The 20116-nt window shown below is 40.1% G+C and overlaps 1 protein-coding gene across 2 annotated transcripts; it reads right to left on the reverse strand.

Annotated features, from left to right (window-relative positions):
* Window positions 1-129: 129 nt before the first annotated feature.
* rfx3 (regulatory factor X, 3 (influences HLA class II expression)) lies at window positions 130-18900 on the reverse strand. Of its 2 annotated transcripts, XM_083568336.1 has the most exons (17): window positions 18690-18899; window positions 13000-13121; window positions 11556-11644; window positions 9392-9659; window positions 8515-8589; window positions 7838-8019; window positions 7623-7742; window positions 7318-7442; window positions 7120-7235; window positions 6829-6944; window positions 6571-6725; window positions 6032-6129; window positions 5586-5735; window positions 4687-4895; window positions 4123-4276; window positions 2501-2543; window positions 130-2313 (listed from the first exon to the last, which is right to left on the reverse strand). In XM_083568336.1, exons 2-17 carry the CDS (start codon window positions 13114-13116, stop codon window positions 2072-2074), a joined length of 2259 nt encoding a protein of 752 aa, XP_083424462.1. In that variant the 5' UTR covers window positions 13117-13121; window positions 18690-18899; the 3' UTR covers window positions 130-2071. The 2 variants fall into 2 exon arrangements, with proteins under 2 accessions (XP_083424462.1, XP_083424463.1); XM_083568337.1 differs by lacking the exon at window positions 8515-8589 and having other exon boundaries at window positions 18690-18900.
* Window positions 18901-20116: the final 1216 nt, after the last annotated feature.

Genomic DNA, 20116 nt, shown 5'->3' on the forward strand with positions numbered 1-20116 from the left:
TATAAAAACTAAAATCTTGACATTGTAGCAGCACAACAAAAGCATGCAGGACCAAAAGCACTTTTTTCAACTAACTGCTGGCTGAAAGCTCCTCACTCCAGGCACAAGAGGATACAATAAAAAAAAGCCTTAACACAGGGATTAAATTAAAACATCAGTGGGGAAAAAGTAGCAAAAAATTACACAATTTAATATCACCAGCTCTGTATTTCCTGTCAGCTGCCTTAGTTTTGGTCAGATCATTGCTGTATACAAGGTGACTTTTTTTTCTTCTTTCATATTTCATTTTATAGATTGCACTCAGGAGTTGAAAAAGAGGGGAAAAAAAACGAACTCATGCTTTAGTTACTTTGAGAGAAAATTCATGAATTACTCTACACAAGACCATGATACTTTACCTCCCTATACAAAAGTCTGAAACAAATGTGAAAATATGCTGTACGCATGTCTGCAGACAAATACTTAATGTGTTAATAAAAAATATTTAAAAAGTAAAATTGAAATTAAAGAATTAACAGTAGTTAAAGACAGTGTGTTTTTTTTTTTCTTAACAATCAATAAGTCCAAATACAACAGGAATTATAATAAACAAAGCAGTACATGATATAGCCTGCGCCTTTTACTGGACTCCTGCTACACAGACTAGTTTCCAGTTTTAAATATATTCATATATATAATCATCTGGTAGATGAACTGGACGCCCCCACCCTACACACACACACACACAAATCTCTGTATGACGTATATCAAAATCTCCTGTTGATGAGCATAGTACCTTAACAGTGCACTGATCGACCAGTCAAAAAATAGAGCGCTACAAAAGCAACACCACCTGCTCAGAATCAGCTTTACAACACAAAAAAAATAACAGATTTATCCTATATATACTTAAACCTTTAAATATATATTTATATAATTTATTTGTATAGATCATAGCAAATGGCAAGTTTTGGTCCCCTGTACAGATATCCAGTGTGTAACAAAGGGAATGACTGATGAATGGATGAGATTAAACAGTACGACGTAACGCACATCAAAACTTGTGGGGCGTTCGTCCAACGGCTGGCACCACTGGTGTGAGGTAGGGCGACTGTTACACAAATGACTTAAGACAGACACACACAAATCCCATACTAAACAATCAAATCAACAACTCAAATTCATGTTGATGACTGACTACAAATCCAGCCACGAGCCAAGTTGTAGAGATCAGGTATTAGATATCTAGCAGTGACTATTTGCAGCAAGCGTCTTAGAAGAAAAGAAACAGCCTCCCTCAGTGCGACGCAGGTGGCTCCAGCGTAACGGAAAAGCTGTTGCTGGGTTAAGGCACTAGCATGAACCCGAGGTACATTAAATCCCTGACGTTAGCTCAGTTTTACAACACGGCACAGGTGAGAGGGAGGATATGAAGCTGTACGACAGCCTGGTATAGCCAATATCAACACTTCCAAACCTTTTTTCTTTTTTGGTCCATGACTGGGGGGGGGGGCGGCGGACGGACTGGAAATGCTCACCAGGATATGTAGAGGATGTGAAACAAATCCTCTCCTAAGACCAGATCAAGAGACTGATTCAAACAGAAGGCAAGGTGAACGGCTCAAGGAGGAGGCTGGACATTTCTGGACAGCTCGCTTGAGGTCATAGCAGCACAATACACAGCAAGAGTTTCAACTCTGACACAAAGACACATAGAAAAAAAAACAGTACAGTACAAATATGTTAAGATTCAGTGTTGTTTTTTTTTCTTCTTGTGAAGCTAGTGGCTTGGATTGTGTTCGTCATTGGAAAAAAAAAAAAAAGATTCTTTATGATGTAGGGACTAACATTGAGCATCTTCTCTCCTTCAAGGGTTGCTCTGAATTAAAAAGACTGATCACATAAATTAAATTCATAAAATGGCAGTGCATGACTGAAGCATCTGCTAATGTATTGTGATCAGACCCTGCTGAACATAAGAAAATGTTTCATGTTGACAAGAGAAGGATGGAGTGGAAATGATTAGAACCAAGAATGGATTCACCATATGAATGGATAGGGGGAAAAAAAATGTTGAGAGCTGGTGAAAGTGTCACACTGAGGCATAGGTGTTCCCGGCTCCGCTGCAGTGACGGATGGTCGACTGCTGCTGCACTGCCATTGTACCAAGCATGTCCGACTGCACCACGCCAACCACGGCGCTGCTTCCATCTTCCATAGTGCCCACCTGCAACACCTGAATCACCTCAGCCTCTGCTTTTTCTTGCTTGGTAAGCGGTTCTCCTGCCTCCTGCATCTCTTCATCCAGCTCGCTGTCCATCTCGCTTATTTCATCTGATAGAAGGAGGAAAAAAAATTCTAAAAGGTTATAATGAAGACAATTTAAATGCATGCTTAATTTGCCCCTTTTAGAAACAGAATATGTCTGTACAGCACAGGAGAAGCAAACCAGAATCCAAAATAGACAATTTATGCAGATTGTAAATGAACAGCTTGCAGGCCAAGGTTTCTGCATGCTTACCTTTATCGATGTTAGTGGGCGACATGGTATTTAGGTCATCAAACTGAAAAAAGGGCAAGAGTAATTGTTTACAAATACATTACACACTAATCAGGACTTTACAATTTTAAAAACCTTGTCCTTGATACACATTTTTATATCCTGTGTGTGCAGAAAGAGCTTAAGTTTATTTAAGTGGGATTGATATGCCAAAACGGCTACTTGGGCCATTCAGTTGGTATTACAGCTAATAAATGTAGAAAAAATGTAAAGACCGATCATGCAGAAAAATTGGCAAACTAAATATTCAGTACTTCAGTGATTGGGCGGTTAATCAGGTATCGTGGCTTTCCTTATATACTGTGCATTCGGAAAGTATTCAAACCTCTTTAACTTTCATTTTCATCATGTTGCAGCCTGATACTACAATCATTCAGACTCAGCACCCCATAGTGACAAATTGTAAACAAAATTCTAGAAATGTCAAATTTAATAATAATAAAAAAAAAACCAAAAATAATAATTTGCATATACGCAAGTATTTAGATCTAATAAGTACTTAATTAAAGCATCTTCAACAAGATTTGCACACCTAGATGAGGGGATTTTCTGCCATTCTTCTTGGCAACTCCTCTCATACTTATGTTCATGTGATATTTCAGGTTATTTCTAGAATCCTGTTTTCATTAGACCCGTATGTGGTACTAAGTGTAGTTTAATAAAAAAACTAAACTTTTTTTCCGGCTTCTCCCGTTAGGGGTCGCCACAGCGGATCCTCCGCACGTTTGATTTGGCACATGTTTTACGCTGGATGCCCTTCCTAACGCAACCCTCCCCAATTTATCCGGGCTTGGGACCGGCACTGAGAGTGGCTGGGGATGGTTCCCTGACCGGGAATCGAACCCGGGTCGCAGCGGTGGGAGCGCTGCATCTTAACCACTAGACCACCAGGGGACGTAGCGGTGGGAGCGCTGCATCTTAACCACTAGACCACCAGGGGACGTAGTTTAATAAGTTCATATATTTGAACAACTGTAGTATCAGGTAGTTAAAATTATTATTTTTTTTTTTAAATAAAGGGGTCTGAATACTTTTTAGTGAACTGTACATTAGAGATACTGATGAGTGGGATTGGGGGCTGGGGACTGACAACATTGGGTTCATACAGTCTATTCTTTTCACCAGGCATGTGCTGAATATCAGGATCATTCTATGAATAAAATAAATCAATAGCATGGCGATGTGATTCAGCCCAACAGGTTTCTGTTACCATCTCAAAGCTAAAAGATTTTATCAGCACATCGCAAAGATTGCAATGAATGTACTAATTAACTTGTTCATTCCAGTTAAATGTTGAACATCCACACAGAATCTATGGCTGAATCTCTCATACAGACGCCATTAGGCTGATCTTATTGACTTCATCTGCATTACAGCTCAGCTAGCACTGCTGTCAGAGCTGCTGTTACACAGAATCAATAAACACTTCCTGAACAAGTAAATTTGTGAATTGGTACACAAATGTGGTATGAGTGGAGCTAATGAGTGATCAGTCAGGCTGCAGAATACATCCGAAATAGAAAATCACATAAAAAAAAAAAAAGTTGTACTAAATTAAGGATGGACATTAGGAAAATACGTACTTCTCCCATAACCCCAATGGGAGTCTCTCCAGTTGCCTGGGCAACGCGGTGCTCCACCAGGTAGAACATGTACTCGTCGTAGAGCAGCCGGATCAGGTGGAAGGAGCCGAAGCTGGCAGCACTGCGCAGGGTCAAGTCTCTGATCACCATTGAGCTGCAAGGTAACAACTAGAAACCTGAGATTTATTTTCTAATCAAATAGAAACTGTATATTGTAAAACAGTACCAATATTAAATATGTTTATGAACTTTATTTACTATTAGAGGAAATTGTCTTATTACGATTGTAATAATCATGACAATCCTTGCTTTTTTCAGAATGATATTTACTTCTGAAACACATTAGCACTTTTTAGATCAGCAAAAACATCCAAGCTTTCTCAATTGTATATGCACTTTCAAAAGGTAAATTACATCATACGCAAATAACGAAAACAGGTACCAGCGTAGACCATTTCCATGCATTTTAAATGTACATTTCGACATATTGACAACTAAGATAAACTTAAGTAAAAACAAAAGAAGAACAGAGAAAGAACTGTGTTATAAGAAGCTGGAGCTTGCCTATAAAATGACCACTTGAGCAGGAACAGGCGGGCTGCTTTGGGGAAACTCGGCCTGTCCTCATATGGCTTGAGGACTTGACTGACCACATTGTCCAGCCAGGCAGCCCACTGCTCCAAGGAGCTCTGCTGCTGCAGCGTAGCCTTAAAGTCCTGTTCGAGTCGCTGCACCATGCCCTCCTCACACTGGCAGACCCATGATGCCTGCTCCTGCACATATACACACACATACAATTACTGCTACTGCTGACCGCTGGACTGATCCAGAAGCAATTTCATTATAAAATCACACCATTACACAAATCAATTACTTGCAGTTATTTTAGCATCTTGTATGTCAGTGGTCCATCATTAAATAATTAAGTAACTATTAGCCAAAGTACTAAAACAAAGAATCACGTTTATTTTTACATGTTATTTGCCAAAATGTTTTACCAGTGCATACATGATCTCAGTTTTGCTGTATGCCCTTTGGTAAATCAAAAGCTGTAGATCACTAACTACATCGAGTGAGCTAGCAGAAGTACGAGACGTATTCCGCACTGAAAACCGATCAATGTTATTCTGGTTTAACAACAACTTTTTTTTTTACCCCGGTATATAGTAGTTGTTAAAGATGTGAACTCCATATTGAATCAATCACTACAGCCTGAATTTCACACTTGGATGCACTTTGGCTCAGTCAGTTGATTGTTTACTCTACATGATTTATTGATTCTTACACAATGGCTCAAGTTCAATGACTTATTAATAACAATGGCAGGGGAATAACAAAAACACAATCAAATTCAGATGTGGGAGTTACCATTATTTATATCTGAATACTGTTTGGTGCACTGGAAATCGCTTGTTACCCCCCTCCATGAGCACAAGCTAAGAGACATACGAACTGAGATGCACCTGCACGTTGGCGAAGTCCACGCGGTTTAGGTCACTGAGCATCTGGTTGATCTGTGAGGTGTTTTGCAGCACAGCACGTGCTGCCTGAGCCAAGTGGTTCAGAGACGTGTATCGGCGCAGCGTCTGCGCAAAGGCACTAACAGCGGATACCTGAGGCACAGAAAACGGGGTTGCACTAAAAACAGGTAATAGTGTTGTATATGAGACGGAGAGGTTACATGCAATTAAATGCACAATATATACATTATACCTGAATTCATTATATAAGCACTTCCAATTCAGGGATAAATGGTGTCACACCACCTTATGGTTACTTATATTCCTATACCAGCAGACAGTCATGTTTCATTACCGTTCTAACTATATAACTCCGTGATTAATTTTAGGTTACCAAATTATAGGTAACAATATGAATTGCTGAATCTATGCAATTATTTTTCACCAACCTTGGTCTGGACCATCTTCTGTGGAATGGTGCTCATGGCATTGGCGAGCCAGCCCTCAAGGCTTTTGGCAAAGTTACGGATGGCTTGAGTCAAGGCACCTGGATAGAAGCAAAAGAGAGCTCTGAGTAAGGAGGATAAGGTATAGTGTAGGTATGTATAGTACTTTCAATAGTGGCAAACAATTCAACTATTGCAAAAGTAAACCATAGACACTAGTATAAATATTTATATAAATCTAAATTCATATTTCTATATACATGTTCCATGCTCATGATGGTATTTGTGATTATTGTCAACATTATTAAATATTGTTATAGTGTATATATAAATATGTGATTAGCTTGTTTGACTGGTTATCTAGATTGAATCCGAATCTCAATCAATCAAAACAAGAAGCTTGATCAATAATGTAGAGAAAGTCTGTGGAATTTATTTTACATTTACAGTGTTTGGCAGACACTCATCCTGATGATGATCAACCAATCCAGTAAAGCGGCCCCTGCTTTAAATGCATTGGGAAACTTTATAAGGAAGCTTACTAGGAATGGGTCTGAGGACATCAGGGATGAGGATCTCTACTAGAGCCTGGTACATCAGGTGATCGCAGGTGTTCATCCACTTGAGCACAGCCTCACTCTGGCATAACAGCAACAGCCTAGCACGTGGCAGACGCCCCTCGATCTCACTCATCCCACTGTATACCAAAAAAAAAAAAAAAAAAAAAAAATTTATTTATAAAACATGATTACTATTTTGAGCCACTGGTGTATGGGCAGAGGTAAAATTAAGCAACACACCTGTTTTCTGTCATGGTGATGCCCTCTATTGAGTTGGAAGGGCAATAGCGCCAGAACGTCTGCCACAGCTTCTCTATCAAGCTAAACTGGAGGTTTACCACCACGTCTAAGATGGCCTTTGAGCCAATGGGAAATATGAAACATTTCCATTCAAAATTGTCCCAAGCATTCTTCACAGACACTTTCAACATCAACACCAACATGTAATGACAGCTCTTAGTCCTTTATGGGGTGTACTAACTCAAAAAAATATATATATATCTATAAATCATCCTCTCCATAACCTCTTACCTCACAGTGTTCTCTGTATAATATCTGAAGTGCTTTAATGTCCTCCATGCTGATACCATCTACTCCGTTCTCTCCAAGATCGAGTTCTACAAACTCAGGGATGGCCCGTGATGCGTCTGCAAGTTTGAACTGTGTTAATTAAAATCGTTCCCGTTGTTACAACCTTAAAACGGAACCTGTTCTTACTGAGCTCCTTACCCAGGAACTGCTGGTGGTGCTGGCTCTGTGCGAGGACCGTCTGCTCTGCAGCATTGGGATTGTGATGCCCGCTGCTCGAGTAGTTGTCTCCTATAAAACCATCAGCCTTTTGCACCGACTTAAACCTGTAAAAATCATGATATTAATAAATCAAAAGATCTTGGACTTTAACAGTATAGAGAATAACTGAAGATTACTATCATGTCATACTGTATTGGATAACATCCAAAAAGTATTTTCAGGATTTACACTATAATTAATAATAAGTACATTAGGAAATGTTTCTAAAGGAAAATGGAGTGTACCTCTGTTTCTGATGTACAGGCTGCTGCCGCAGTGCCATATACTGCATGTCCTCCTGCAGCCGGTTAAGAGGCGAGTCTGGTTTCAGGCGGATTCCATAATAATGATATTTGGAGTTCCCTCTGTATCCAGAACACAGTGTTAGCACACTGATGTGTGGTTTTCATCGATACAGAAATCAGAGTAAGGCTTCCGAGGTGGCTACAGGTCAAAGTACCTGGTTCCGAGGCGGCGTGTGCGCAGGCCCATGAAGATGGAGCGAATGAGTTTCCCAAACGATGCAGCATTGACCGGATCGAGCTTCTGCTCCTGGCAGTGGCGCAGGTAGTGGCTGTAGAGTGTAGAGCGAGGCAGACTCACGCCCTCTGCGGTCTCATAGTTATCCAAAAGCCATTGCAGCTGTAGAACAGCATGGACATGATCTTCAGCTATATTTCTACCTTTGCAATTGTAGAGTATGCTAATTCTGACGATCATCAGAAGAAACTAAATGAGAGAATCTTTTCTTTTTTCTTTTAACCCTAGTGTGACCCTACTGTTTAAATTTTGCTCTTACTTTTGCAAGTAGGGCTGCGTGTGATTTAATGTAATCTCGTATCTTTAACAATAATGATGTACTATGGTACACACTTTTATTAAAAGTTCAATTTGAAATTAAACTAAATTTTCTAAATTCTTAAAAACACTGACTAAAATTCATATATTGCCCAACACTACTTGCAAAACTTCAAGCTTTAGCTATAATAACTGACATCCAAGAAAGTGTCAAAATAAAATAAAGCAAGCTGCCTAAGCCCCACACCTAAAGACGGAGAAACGGGGAGAGTGCATAAACGGGAGAGGGGGAGGTGATGAAAAAGAAGAAGGCATCATAGTCATGTTTTTGTGACTTACGTGGCTGTTGAGCAGTGAACTTCTCTGACTGGACAAACCCTCAGACTTTTGGAGCGTCTCAATCGCCATTTGAATCTGATAGACCAAAAAGCAAAGGGGAAAAAAATGGACGAAAAATAAAAAAAAAAGAAGGGTGGGGGTGGGAATAAAACAAAGGCTGTAGCGACAGAGACCCATACTGAAAAACCGCCATGATATGCAGTAATCAGTACAGTTTAGCAGAAAGTAAAACTGCCAAACTTCCCGACCACCGAATGACACACACAGGAAGGAGTTTCACATAAACAAAAAAACCTTCACATACGTGCTATTCAATGGAATAATTCACCCAAAAATGTGAATCAAGCCAGAAGGTGTACTTATTTTCACAAAGACATGTTTGGGGGAAGTGTTCCTTTGAAACATTGAACATTTCTGCAAAGCAACACACACAAGCACACAAGTCTTTCAGGAAACACTACCACATCTTACCACCAGGGGTCAAAACTGATCTAGTAATCATCTTGTAAGCTCACTGCTTGAAGAGAAAGTCTTTATTTAAAGTTCCATTTTAACCCTCGTGTTCTGTTTTGTATTAATCGTAATGACTTAAAAGGTGTAAAATATTGATTTCAATTATACATTCAATATATTTTATTAATAATAATAATAATAATAATAATAATCCACAAATATCTTATGCTTGTTTGTACAGCTGTTCGAAGGAATAAAAATCCTTTTCATTCGATTCAAATCTCATTTATGATGTAATATCTTGAGTAAAGCAGATTGTTTTATTTGTATTAGTTTTTGTTCTCAAAACAGAACATTAAGGGTTAACTATTCATCCTCACAAATAATTAGGATTTATTCGCTGTTTTTATGAATGTGTTCGTACCGTAGCAGGAGAGGCCCTGGTGGTCTGCGCTGCGGTATGAGAGGCAGAGCCATCCATTGCGTTTGCCCCGATCAAGTAAGCTCCTGAGCTGCTGATGATCTGACCACCCGTGAGGCCCATTGCCAGCCCGCCGTTAGTGCTGCCGTTGTTGGCCAAGCTGTGTGTTGTCACCACCGTGCTCACCTGGGGCGTGGCACCCTGTGTGTCAAAGTAGCTCCCACTGCTGTTCTGACTGTACAGCTGTGGCTCTGAGTACGAGTAGGTGCGTCTACATAGAAATAAACAAATATAGATAAAATTATAACAGTATAACAGTCATGAACATTCTTCTGTATATGGATATTCTGGTTGGCATAATCTATGGATACGGTTTATTACATTCCAGTCAATGTTTTAGGATATTATATATGCTATTACCAAGCAAGAATTTATTAAATGGCACATATGGAGGTCTATAGAAAATGTTAGCTTTTTTTCTTCTCTTTCTTCTTCTCCAAGGCTTTTTGCTTTGCTTCTTGAAGCCCGTTTTTTTTATTTATTTTTTTTTATAGATTTTTCTCCACACGTTTCACTTTTGGGAGTAAACGTAACTTAAATCTGTAATATCAACATAGTATGCTGTTCGTAATATAAAATAAAAAGTAAAAAAAAAAAAATAGTGAAAGATTCACTGGTGAAATCGTGGTGAAAGATTTGGCAGCTACACACGTTTTTTTTGTGATTCTTAATGTGAAAAGAACAAGCCAGAGCAGTCACGACGCCAACTCTGTGCAACAAACAGTTTTGTGCCAAGTAACGCTTTACAGCACACATGAGGTTTCCTAGCTTTGCACAACTACAGCAGAATATTTCTACCAGCTGACAAATTTTTAATTGGTATCTCTTTTCCACCAGTTTAGCACCTACCACTAGGGTTGGGCACTATTTTAACCTGATATAATGATAAATAGGAGGAAAGAAAAGATGACAGAAATAATGCTTCTAAACGCTGCTGAACAGCCTGCAGTGCTTATTTTGTCATAAAATCTTTGTATCCATGAGAACCTGTTTTTAGAAACCGATTCACCACACAAGGTGAGTGTTGTAATTAATCGCTGCGCGTGCTCTGCTTTGATATGATGACAACCTTCCTCTTGGTTTGACTTTTATATTTAGAACACCCGCTTCACAATAACATTTGGTAATTTGTGAACGATTGTTAATGCATTTATGCTTTCACTTCCACGTATTGCCTTTCAGTCTAGTGGTTGCTTTAGGCCTAATATCAGTAAAGGTGTATCCTTGACATGATTCATGGTAAAAAATATATATACTCTGAAATGTGTACTCAGTCCTATAATATATTTACCCTAATGAAAAGAAAATAGGTCAGACATGCCATTTGTTGAAGGAGTTTCATTGTACAATCTGTAAATCAGCTGCACGTCCTTCACTTCATACGCATGATCTCAGTGAAGTGCTCTCCATCTCTCGAGCGCGGCACAGCAAGCTGATGGCTTCTTTAAGACCTCTTGGCCAATACTAGCAGTCACTGTCAGGTGACTTGTGCATATTTTACACCCCCACTGTGGCTCAATTGCCGTCAACGCCAACATGTTTTTCTGACAAGTTTCTTGCCTTTCTTCATCCCTCCAGCACAAAAAGCGGGGCAAAGCACTTGAGACCAATGCAAAGAGCGAATGTGTGTCTTTTGTTGTAGGGGAACTGAACGAAGCATTAAGCCGAGCTCCGGTGGATCGGAGGGTTTGGGTTTTGCCAACAACGCCATTTGCTGTTGCTTCTTTTTTTTGAGGGGGGATTTTCCTAAAACGGACTTTCACCCCATGTGCTAAAGTTCCCACTTTACCTCACAAATCATGTGACTGTGTTGTTGCAGACAAACAAAAAAATATGAATTTGGAAATATGATATTCCAGGGGATATTCCATTTTATTAGGCAGATTAACTACCATTAAAGTATGACAGATCCTTTAAGAATCAGGAGAATGCAGGTATGGACATAAAATAAAGTGCTGCACAAACCGGACATAAAATACTATCCCCCCCACCCATACGATCATTATTCTCGTTTGCATTGTTGCCTATATTCATTGGCCCAGTTAACTGTGTCTGCATACATTAAAAAACTAAGCAAGGAGATATTTTGCCATGCCAGTGTACTCACATGGTACCGTTGGTGTAGACGCCGCTGTTCTCCTCCACATACTGGACTTGGGTCGGGTACACATGCTGCACCTGTTGAACAGTCTGTGCCTGCAGGATTCAAAGAGCAAAACTGTTAAACCTAACGTCCACCATCAGCTTTGTTGTTTTAGCAACGTTTTAATGACTATCCATATTTTTTTTAAGATACAAACAAAACAAACACCGGAAATGTGTACAAAAAAACAGCTCATCTTTTACTTCTTTCTGTGTCCAGCTAATCCCATTCTGCCTCTATAATATTTAAGCCTGGACTTTGTGGAGGACATTCCATGACTGTCAAGAGTTTTATTGCCGGTTTTTTCTCTCCAAGTATCATTTCACATTAGTACTGTGCTTGGATATGCTCTTACCCTGCTTTTCAGAAGGGATGGCATGAGGAATTCAAACCTGTCTATACTTTTCACCATTCATGATCCCATTAATGACATCAATGTCACCAACATCACTGGCAGAAACGCAGCCCCAAACAGGACAGACCCTCCACACCATGTTTCAGTGAAGGCCACAAGCACTCACTCTTCCATCGCTCGACAAATTTTCTTCTCACTCATTGTCGACCCAAAAATCTCTTGGATTCATCACGCCATGATACTCTTTTTCATTTATCTTCATTCCAGTATTTGAGAGATTTAGCACATCATACACTTTTCACCCTGTTCACCTTCCAAATAGGTGGTTTCTTGGCTGCTATGCTTCTGCGAAGACCATTCCTCATCACGCTTCTTTGGACTGTAGAAGGGTCAATTTGGCATCCTGAAAAAAGCTGGCAGATGCTGAGCCAGGTCCTTGCTGGAGTACTCCTGGTCTTGCAAAGAAGAAACTCTGAGAACTTTGTTAGATTGTGAAAGTTTTCTTGGCTTTCCTGTCCTTGTCCTCTCCTGATTCCTGATTCTTCAGATTTCTTTAGCTTGACTATCTTGAGTATCCAGTTTGTTTGACGATTTCCCTTTGCGAGTGGCCTTGCTGATGCGAAAAGTATGAATTCTTTGTCTATCAAATTCTGTGATCTTTGGCATTTGGAATGGAATGTGAATAAAAGTTGGTCTTATTATCAAGTTTCAATGAATTAAACTCATAGAACATGTGTGTATATGTATATATTATATATACATATACACACATATACTCTATGTATATGTATAATGCTTAAGCATGTCCTGCACAAACCTGGTGTAATAGACATTTTCCACAGCAGTCATTTTGCCATGAAATAGTAGCATAAATACAGATACTACCAATGACATTAATAAGGGTCCCATTCCATTTAGGGTTATTGGAGGCAGAGTATAATCATTATTTTATTGCTGAAACAACAAATGGTGGCGTAAGACCTTTGCGCATTGCTGTTAATAGTAAGCATACTCTGTGCAGCATGGTGATGTCAGCACCAGAGAGGAGCTGACCTGCTGGACGGGCACCTGAGAGGGCACCTGCTGGGTGGTAACAGCAGGCTGCACAGGCACGCTGGTCTGGAGGGGCACTGTGGACGAGGAGTCAGTGCCAGCCTCTGGGGTTTGCATGGTGCCTACATTGGAGAAGGATAAAAAATAAATATATAAAGTATTTAGAATTACAATCAAATTTTTTACCATCTGTTCTAATAAGGCAGTGTCACACAGCATATGTGATAAGCAAAGCCACAATGTATCACATAAAATCACTAGAAAGCGGATCAAATGCTCAGATGTCCTCCTGCTATTTACATCATCTATGTACTATGTGCAACGTCTCAGGGCTAAGGCTGAACTGTTTGTGTTGTAAGTCCACGTTTGTAGCAATAGCTATTTTTTGTGCACAAATCGATGTTGAATTATGTGTCGGATTATAATGTAATGCTGATATGAACACACTGCTCAGGCAGATGCGAGTGTAGTTTGTATACAGAGTTACTGCTATCTGATCATGCCAGGAGTAAACAGGACCCTTGACAGTCTTTATTTTAAAAAGGTTCATACTAGGTTGTCTTATGTTTTAATGGTTATATGGCTGTATGCAATGGATGCATTTACAGAAAAGCTTGAAGCTGTGTTTCATGTGTCAGGCATACTGCAGTGACCGGATTTACCTAAAGTGCTATAATTAGCTTAAAAACTATCTACTAGGTAAGCGGTCTTGGGAGCACTATAATACCTACAATGCTTTAGGGTCTCTTCTCAATGCTCAGTGGGCTTTTGAAATTATTATTGACACTAAGAGATTTGTGCATTTAAGGTGTAAGATGTAATAAATAAGCTTATAAATGGTTGCATGACCACGATGAACATGATTTTCCCTTTATATTACCATAAGGCTATTTCTTATAGTACACTGTATACAGTGGCAAGTTGTTACATCAATTGCAACAACAGTTCAGCTTGTTTCTCTCCCTCTATGAGTGAGCAATAATTAGAAATCTGCAAAGAAATCCAGCGTCTCATTTGGTCTAGCAAGGATTTTATTCGCATAAATTACTACCGGTACTTATTTTATTATCCAAAATAGTACTGTGTTAATGCTTGGGGAAAAAAAAACCCAATTTATAAGAAAACAACTAATGAAACCAGTGCACGAACCTTACGCTTGTTCTTTTAACTGACAGTGTTTTATTACCAAATTAGAAAAAAACTACACGTTTGCAGCTAGAATCAAATTAGGCACGCGTAATGAAAAACATTGAAAGTGTGGATGCGTGCGCGCATGGTATTAATGATTGGTAAAAGAAAGATGGAGCAAAAAGTGCATGGCTGGGAAATAGAAAGGGCTTATCAGTCTGCGTCCATCTGCTCAAGCCCTGAAGAATCGCTGCATCTGTGACGTTAAGGAGACACCTGTCCCAGCTGTGCTACGCGAATGCAGCCGAAAACCGTGTCTCGGTTGTTACTCTGCGAAACTCAAGCCGCGAAACATTGCGCATTCCGGTTCAAACAGGACCGACGCGTACAGGGTTGCTGAATTAGAACAAAGATAAAATAACTGAGAATCAGCCAGAGTTCTTTACACATTCTGAAAGCTGCAAATGAATGGAGCCTGTCGCAGTGTCCACAGTAATAAAGGCAGTTAATGATTAAGCGTTTCTGCGCTTTGGGGTCTCGATGCTCCAGCCTGAGCCTTTACAAACCCTTTTGCCAATCTAGCTGCGGGCTAACCGAAATTACACGTCTACAAAATCCAAGATTATCACAAAGCCCCGTGATTCATCAATCAGCCTGGTGTGCGGCTAGTGTGTTCGAAAAATCAGGATCGTGATTCACCTCGGCGAAGCGCTCTTGTGACAGAGTCACTCAGACGCTTGCCACACCAATACAAATACGACAGAAGTATGAAAAGAGAAGATATAAGAAGGGGATGTGTGTGATGCTGCATGAGCATTGCCTTCAGCTCACCTGCATGACCTGCACCCTGCCTGTAGAAAAGTGTGTGTTTTTTTTTTCTATTTAATAATTTTTTTTTCTACACAACATTTCTGCTGTCATCTATAATACAGAGAACCCAGGCAATGGTACATACACGCATCTGGCTTTGGATTTGCTACTGCAATCACAATTTGTGGACATCATACATTTGTAAAGCCAAGAGTGCTTGTAGGATAAAGCTTTGCAGCCTCATCCAGAGTTTCTTGCTGCATAAAAGTTCTGCTGGCAAGAGAATTATTACATTCGAAGTCTCTTCTGGCTAATTATCCCCTTCAGCTAACAGACAGCCTGAAAGACTTTCCCTGGAGGCTGAGCTCATGGCAACATGTCTCCCTCCACCTCCTCCTCGCCTCCTGTTTATCATTTACCTGGAGGATACAGGTGCTCTTTTTTTGTTTTGTTTAGAACAATCATTTCCACTCTGCGTTTAGCAGTGTGCGTAAAACCAGATTTTTAGTCTACTGATGGAACAAATAAACAGATTTGGATCCATTGCCATGAAAACAGAGTCAGCTTGACCTGCAGAATTCTCATGCACAATAAACTAGAGCCTTCAAACAAAGGCCACCTGCTCCCTGGCTCACCCTGATGAGGATCGGCGGAAAACTTGCCACAAACAGGCACCTGCCCGGCTTCTCCTACACGTTCCCTTCTCCCCCACCCTCATCTCCAAGGCCCTCTGCACCTTCCGTGCATTCATGTTCTCCCCTGTGGCCCACTTAAGTCCCAAACTCAGCCTGCCTCAAAAGCCAAGTGCTAACAAAGGGCCAAGAGGAGGGCAGTGCTCACTCTTACTCACTCTCCCTTCCTCCCACCCACCCTTCCTCCATCGCGCTCTCTCTCTCTCTCATTCTCTCTCTCTCTCATTCTCTCTCGTTCTCTCTCTCTCTCTCTCACACACACACACCCCTACATCATATGCAACCCCCTTTTCTAGACCAATTTCTACCCTTGCTGGAAAGGTTCTCTTGAACGCCCTTACATCATTAGGCGGTTACTCCAGTGCATCGAATATTACCAGAGCACCTGTTAAATGCAAACACACTCACCTGACTGTACAATTATTTCTTCTTACACCTCATTACAAAAGATCAGATTAAAAATAAATATATAAATAAAACCCCACCATCATCAATCACATACGCACAAAGCCCCAAACTGGCTAATAATCAATATGAATTATTAACCCACTAGGTCAGTGGCTCTTAAAGCGATTGGAAAAAGGAACAGGATACAAAGAACAGGTGGCACTGCCCTATTTTTTGCTCTCCGCCTGCCTTTGGGCGAGTAGTAATGAGATCTGATAACTAGCCCTTTCTGACATCCTGTCCGCAGGTGTGGACATGTGGGGGAAGATGATGGGCTAAAAAACAGGATACACCCCAAAAACTCGTTCTGTTACAGGAGAGAAAAAAAATAAAGTATTTTTTTTTCCCCCTCCACCTCTGTGCAATACAAATAACAGGCGTAAAAGCCGCTCGTTATCCCTTTTGCTTTCTATAATTCATTGGAAAGAAAATTTTCCAATTCTACCATCACAAGTGCCATTTTTAAGAATAATAATATAAAAACAAAATAAAAAAAAGTCCCGACTTTGACAACAGCTTAATGTGACTTGAGAATCAAACATCACACCTCATATTGTAGATCTGAATGATTCGTTTCCCAATCCTCCCCCTCAAGGTAGGCCTAGTGAGCACCTGTCGAGGTCTTCGCAACCTGCTCATGGTGCACAGCTGTTTCTCCGCCTAATGAAGACAACAGGGGGACCGGAGAGGTGGCGGCACCTCTCGCTAAGGATTCTGATGCAATCCCGGGAAACCGTTTGCAAAACTGAGATGGGGAGGAATTCTGACGGGGGGTTAAAGAAATAATAATATAATGTAATAGAAATGTGTGCGATACAGGATAAGGATCTTTCAGGTCATTGTGCCAAGAAAGTCCAAATCCAGTGCCAGAGATTCTGTGATATATAGAGTTACATAAGGAAGATGAGTGTTCCCCCAACTGATATTATACCAATGTTTAAGACAAGTGATGTGGTGAGATTAATTAGTATTTGTTTGCTTTTTGGGCAAAAATAAAAAAAGGCATGTGTCAAAATTCATACTTTGTTTTGTTTTTTTTGTAGTTTAGATAGGATCATCACCTTAAACCCACCCCCAGCATCTACAGTGGGCTGTAGAGTCTCGTATCAATAAAATAAAACGACATTTTGGAAGTTATTTAAAAAGATTTCTCAGCAACAGGGTATTGTTTTCAAATATCCTGCAGGTTATTTGTAGAAATAAGGTTGTTGTTTTTTTTTCTTTTTATGCTGATTGTCACATCTGTAATGATCCAGATGTTATATTCCACACAGAGTTAGATCTTTGAACATTAAAGCTGTGCACCAAATGGAGCAAGCCTTAAACTCAGAACTAAGAACACATGCAGCATGCAAACCCTCCTAAAGCATAAAAACACGACTGGTAGGAAAATCAGTTACAGAGTGACCCAAAGAGACTAATTATATTGATGAAATTTTAAAAACATTCATCAGAAGAGCCAATGTATTTAAGCTACTTAATGATCCAGCTGTTGTGCAGATGTACCACAACTTTAAGCAGATACAAGCCCAGACATTAAAAACGTACACAAAACTATAATTGTTGAGCTCATGTTATGTAATTGATCACAGTCATGCACTGATGTCCATTCATATAAACTACATGAGTGGTGCACATCTCCAGCCTTGAACTAAAGTGCAGAAATCCAACCAGCATGTTCCTCAAGCAAAAAAGAAACAAAAAAACAAAGACCAAATGGGTAATTCCTGGATAGCTAGGCTAGCCTATGCTAAGCTAATACCAGCTATAACAATAGATACGGAGCGAACCCTGTGCTAGTTTAGCCATTGGCCTGGCGTTTTCTTCACTTTTATTATTTCATTGTCTATCAACACAATATCATTTCAAACCGAATTCGTATATACACATAAAACCTGCATTTGGCTCTGTTCAAACAAATCCATTCCCAGCTCTCGTAGTTCATTAGCCCCCATTAGGACACCTGCTACAGCTAGTCAACTAGCTACAAATAGGTTCATTCTGACAAAAAAAAGAAGCCATTTTTTCCCAATTAAAGCGGCGTGTGAATGTTTTAATGAGTAAAAACAATCCTGTGGAGCATCATTTCACTTCAGTTTGCGAGGAATTGAGCTTCCAGGATGAGCTTCCAGGCTGAGCGCCTGCCTCCGAGCACCTGCTCCTTCCTGCGCCTTCACGAGAAATGATGCTGGCAGCTTCAACTACATTTTGACACAATCCGGGCTCGGAGAGGAAACAGCTTGTGGCTCATGAATGCACGATTTATTTCATAGGGATTAATTTATACAGAGACGTTCATCTTTATTCTACAAAGAAAGAAAGAAAAATATTCACTAACGAGAGAGAGAGAGAGAGAGAGAGAGAGAGATGCGACGCGCGAGACGGACACGACTGTCGTGGCTAAGCTAGCTTAGTCGTTAGCGGAGATGGAAATCATTGGCATGTCGCTAGCCGGCTTTAGCAGCCGAGCGCACCTGAAAACGTGGCCACTATTAACAATACAGAGGATCGTTTCATTTGTGGAGCGAAGCGTTGGCGTGTAAGGGGGAAAAAATCCCCCCCATAAATAGCAAACACACACAGAAAACCCCCGAAACAGCGCGAGATATTCACCTGAACGGTGTGGAGATGAGGATGAGGATGAGGATGATGAGGGTGGCAGAAGGCGGTAAGGATGGAGCGCGAGGTGCTGGTTGTTGTTGTTGGTGGGTTACAGTCACCAGGACTACGGTGACTATGGCGCCGAATCACGGGGCAACGGTTGCTATAAAGCGCACCGCGCTCACAACCTAACTTTAGGCGCAAGAGTGTTCGTCACGAAGGAGGCGTGCTTATGTCACAATGGAGGCAGGATTCTACTGTTAAACTAACGGGTTTGCGTCATTAAACAGGCAGGATTATGTAATGAAGGGGGCGGGTTTATGCAGAGAAGGGGGCGGGGTTATAATGCAGCAAGCGAAAAGAGAAGTCATTCTTCGGGTCCATATTTTTTTTACGGCGCAATTTATTTTTGGATAAAAATTTATAGTTTGAGGAATTTACATATTTAGTTTTCATTTATTTATTATCATTTTTTAATCACGCCTCCCTATTAGGAATCTTTCCCAAATTTTCGAAATTACGTAATTATTTTCCTGATAAGATGCACGCAATAAAAAACAATCCAAATTCATAGAATTAATTAATGCGTTTTCGGAAAATAATGACTAAATACTTTATTACAGTTCGATCAGGGCGGAACTTTCCGATTTGACATCATCGCCGTAATAAAGGTTGGTGGAGTGATCACAAAAAAAGAGAACTTACAATACTGTCCTGCTAAAGCAGTACACTTGCATTAACAGGTACATTTATATGCAAGGCATTTGGCAGATGCCCTGATCCAGAGCGACTTACAATGATCTCAGTGGCTCGATGGCCTGCATTGGCAGCTTTTAGTGATGCTGGGATTTGAACTCACAACCTTCTGATCACACTTCCGCAACCCCTCATATAGCATAAAAACATGAGTGGTGGGAAATCCGCCTTACAGGGTGACCCAACGAGACTAAATGTATTTATCTGTGATTACAAAAGCCATTGTATTTAAGATACTTAATGATCCAGCTGTTGGGCAGATGCACAACAAATTTTTAGGCAGTTACAAAATCAGGAACTCCAAATGTATTCATAAATGTTGTGGAGGTAATGTACACAATCATACAATAATCATAAAATAATGCAATAATCTCCATTCATATGAGTGTGACAAAGCAAGAAACAGTGGCGATTTCAATACTTCAATAGTAGGTATAACTAGAAATATGAATGTGTTTATTGTGAATGGATTAAATAAAGGTGATGAAATGGCTTTTCTGACAGATTTTCTTATCTAAGTAAATGATTAATAAAACTCAAATGATTGTCCTCAGATTTTAAACTAGAACATGGTCAAGCATGTTGATTTTAAAATCCTTAAAATAATTTAGTACAACAATATACAACAAGTGTCTGTAAACATTGGATTTACCCTTGTCAGGTCTGTGCTTAAATATTGAAGT

Source organism: Silurus aristotelis, assembly GCF_946808225.1.
Source record: "Silurus aristotelis genome assembly, chromosome: 18".
NCBI classification, from domain to species: domain Eukaryota; kingdom Metazoa; phylum Chordata; class Actinopteri; order Siluriformes; family Siluridae; genus Silurus; species Silurus aristotelis.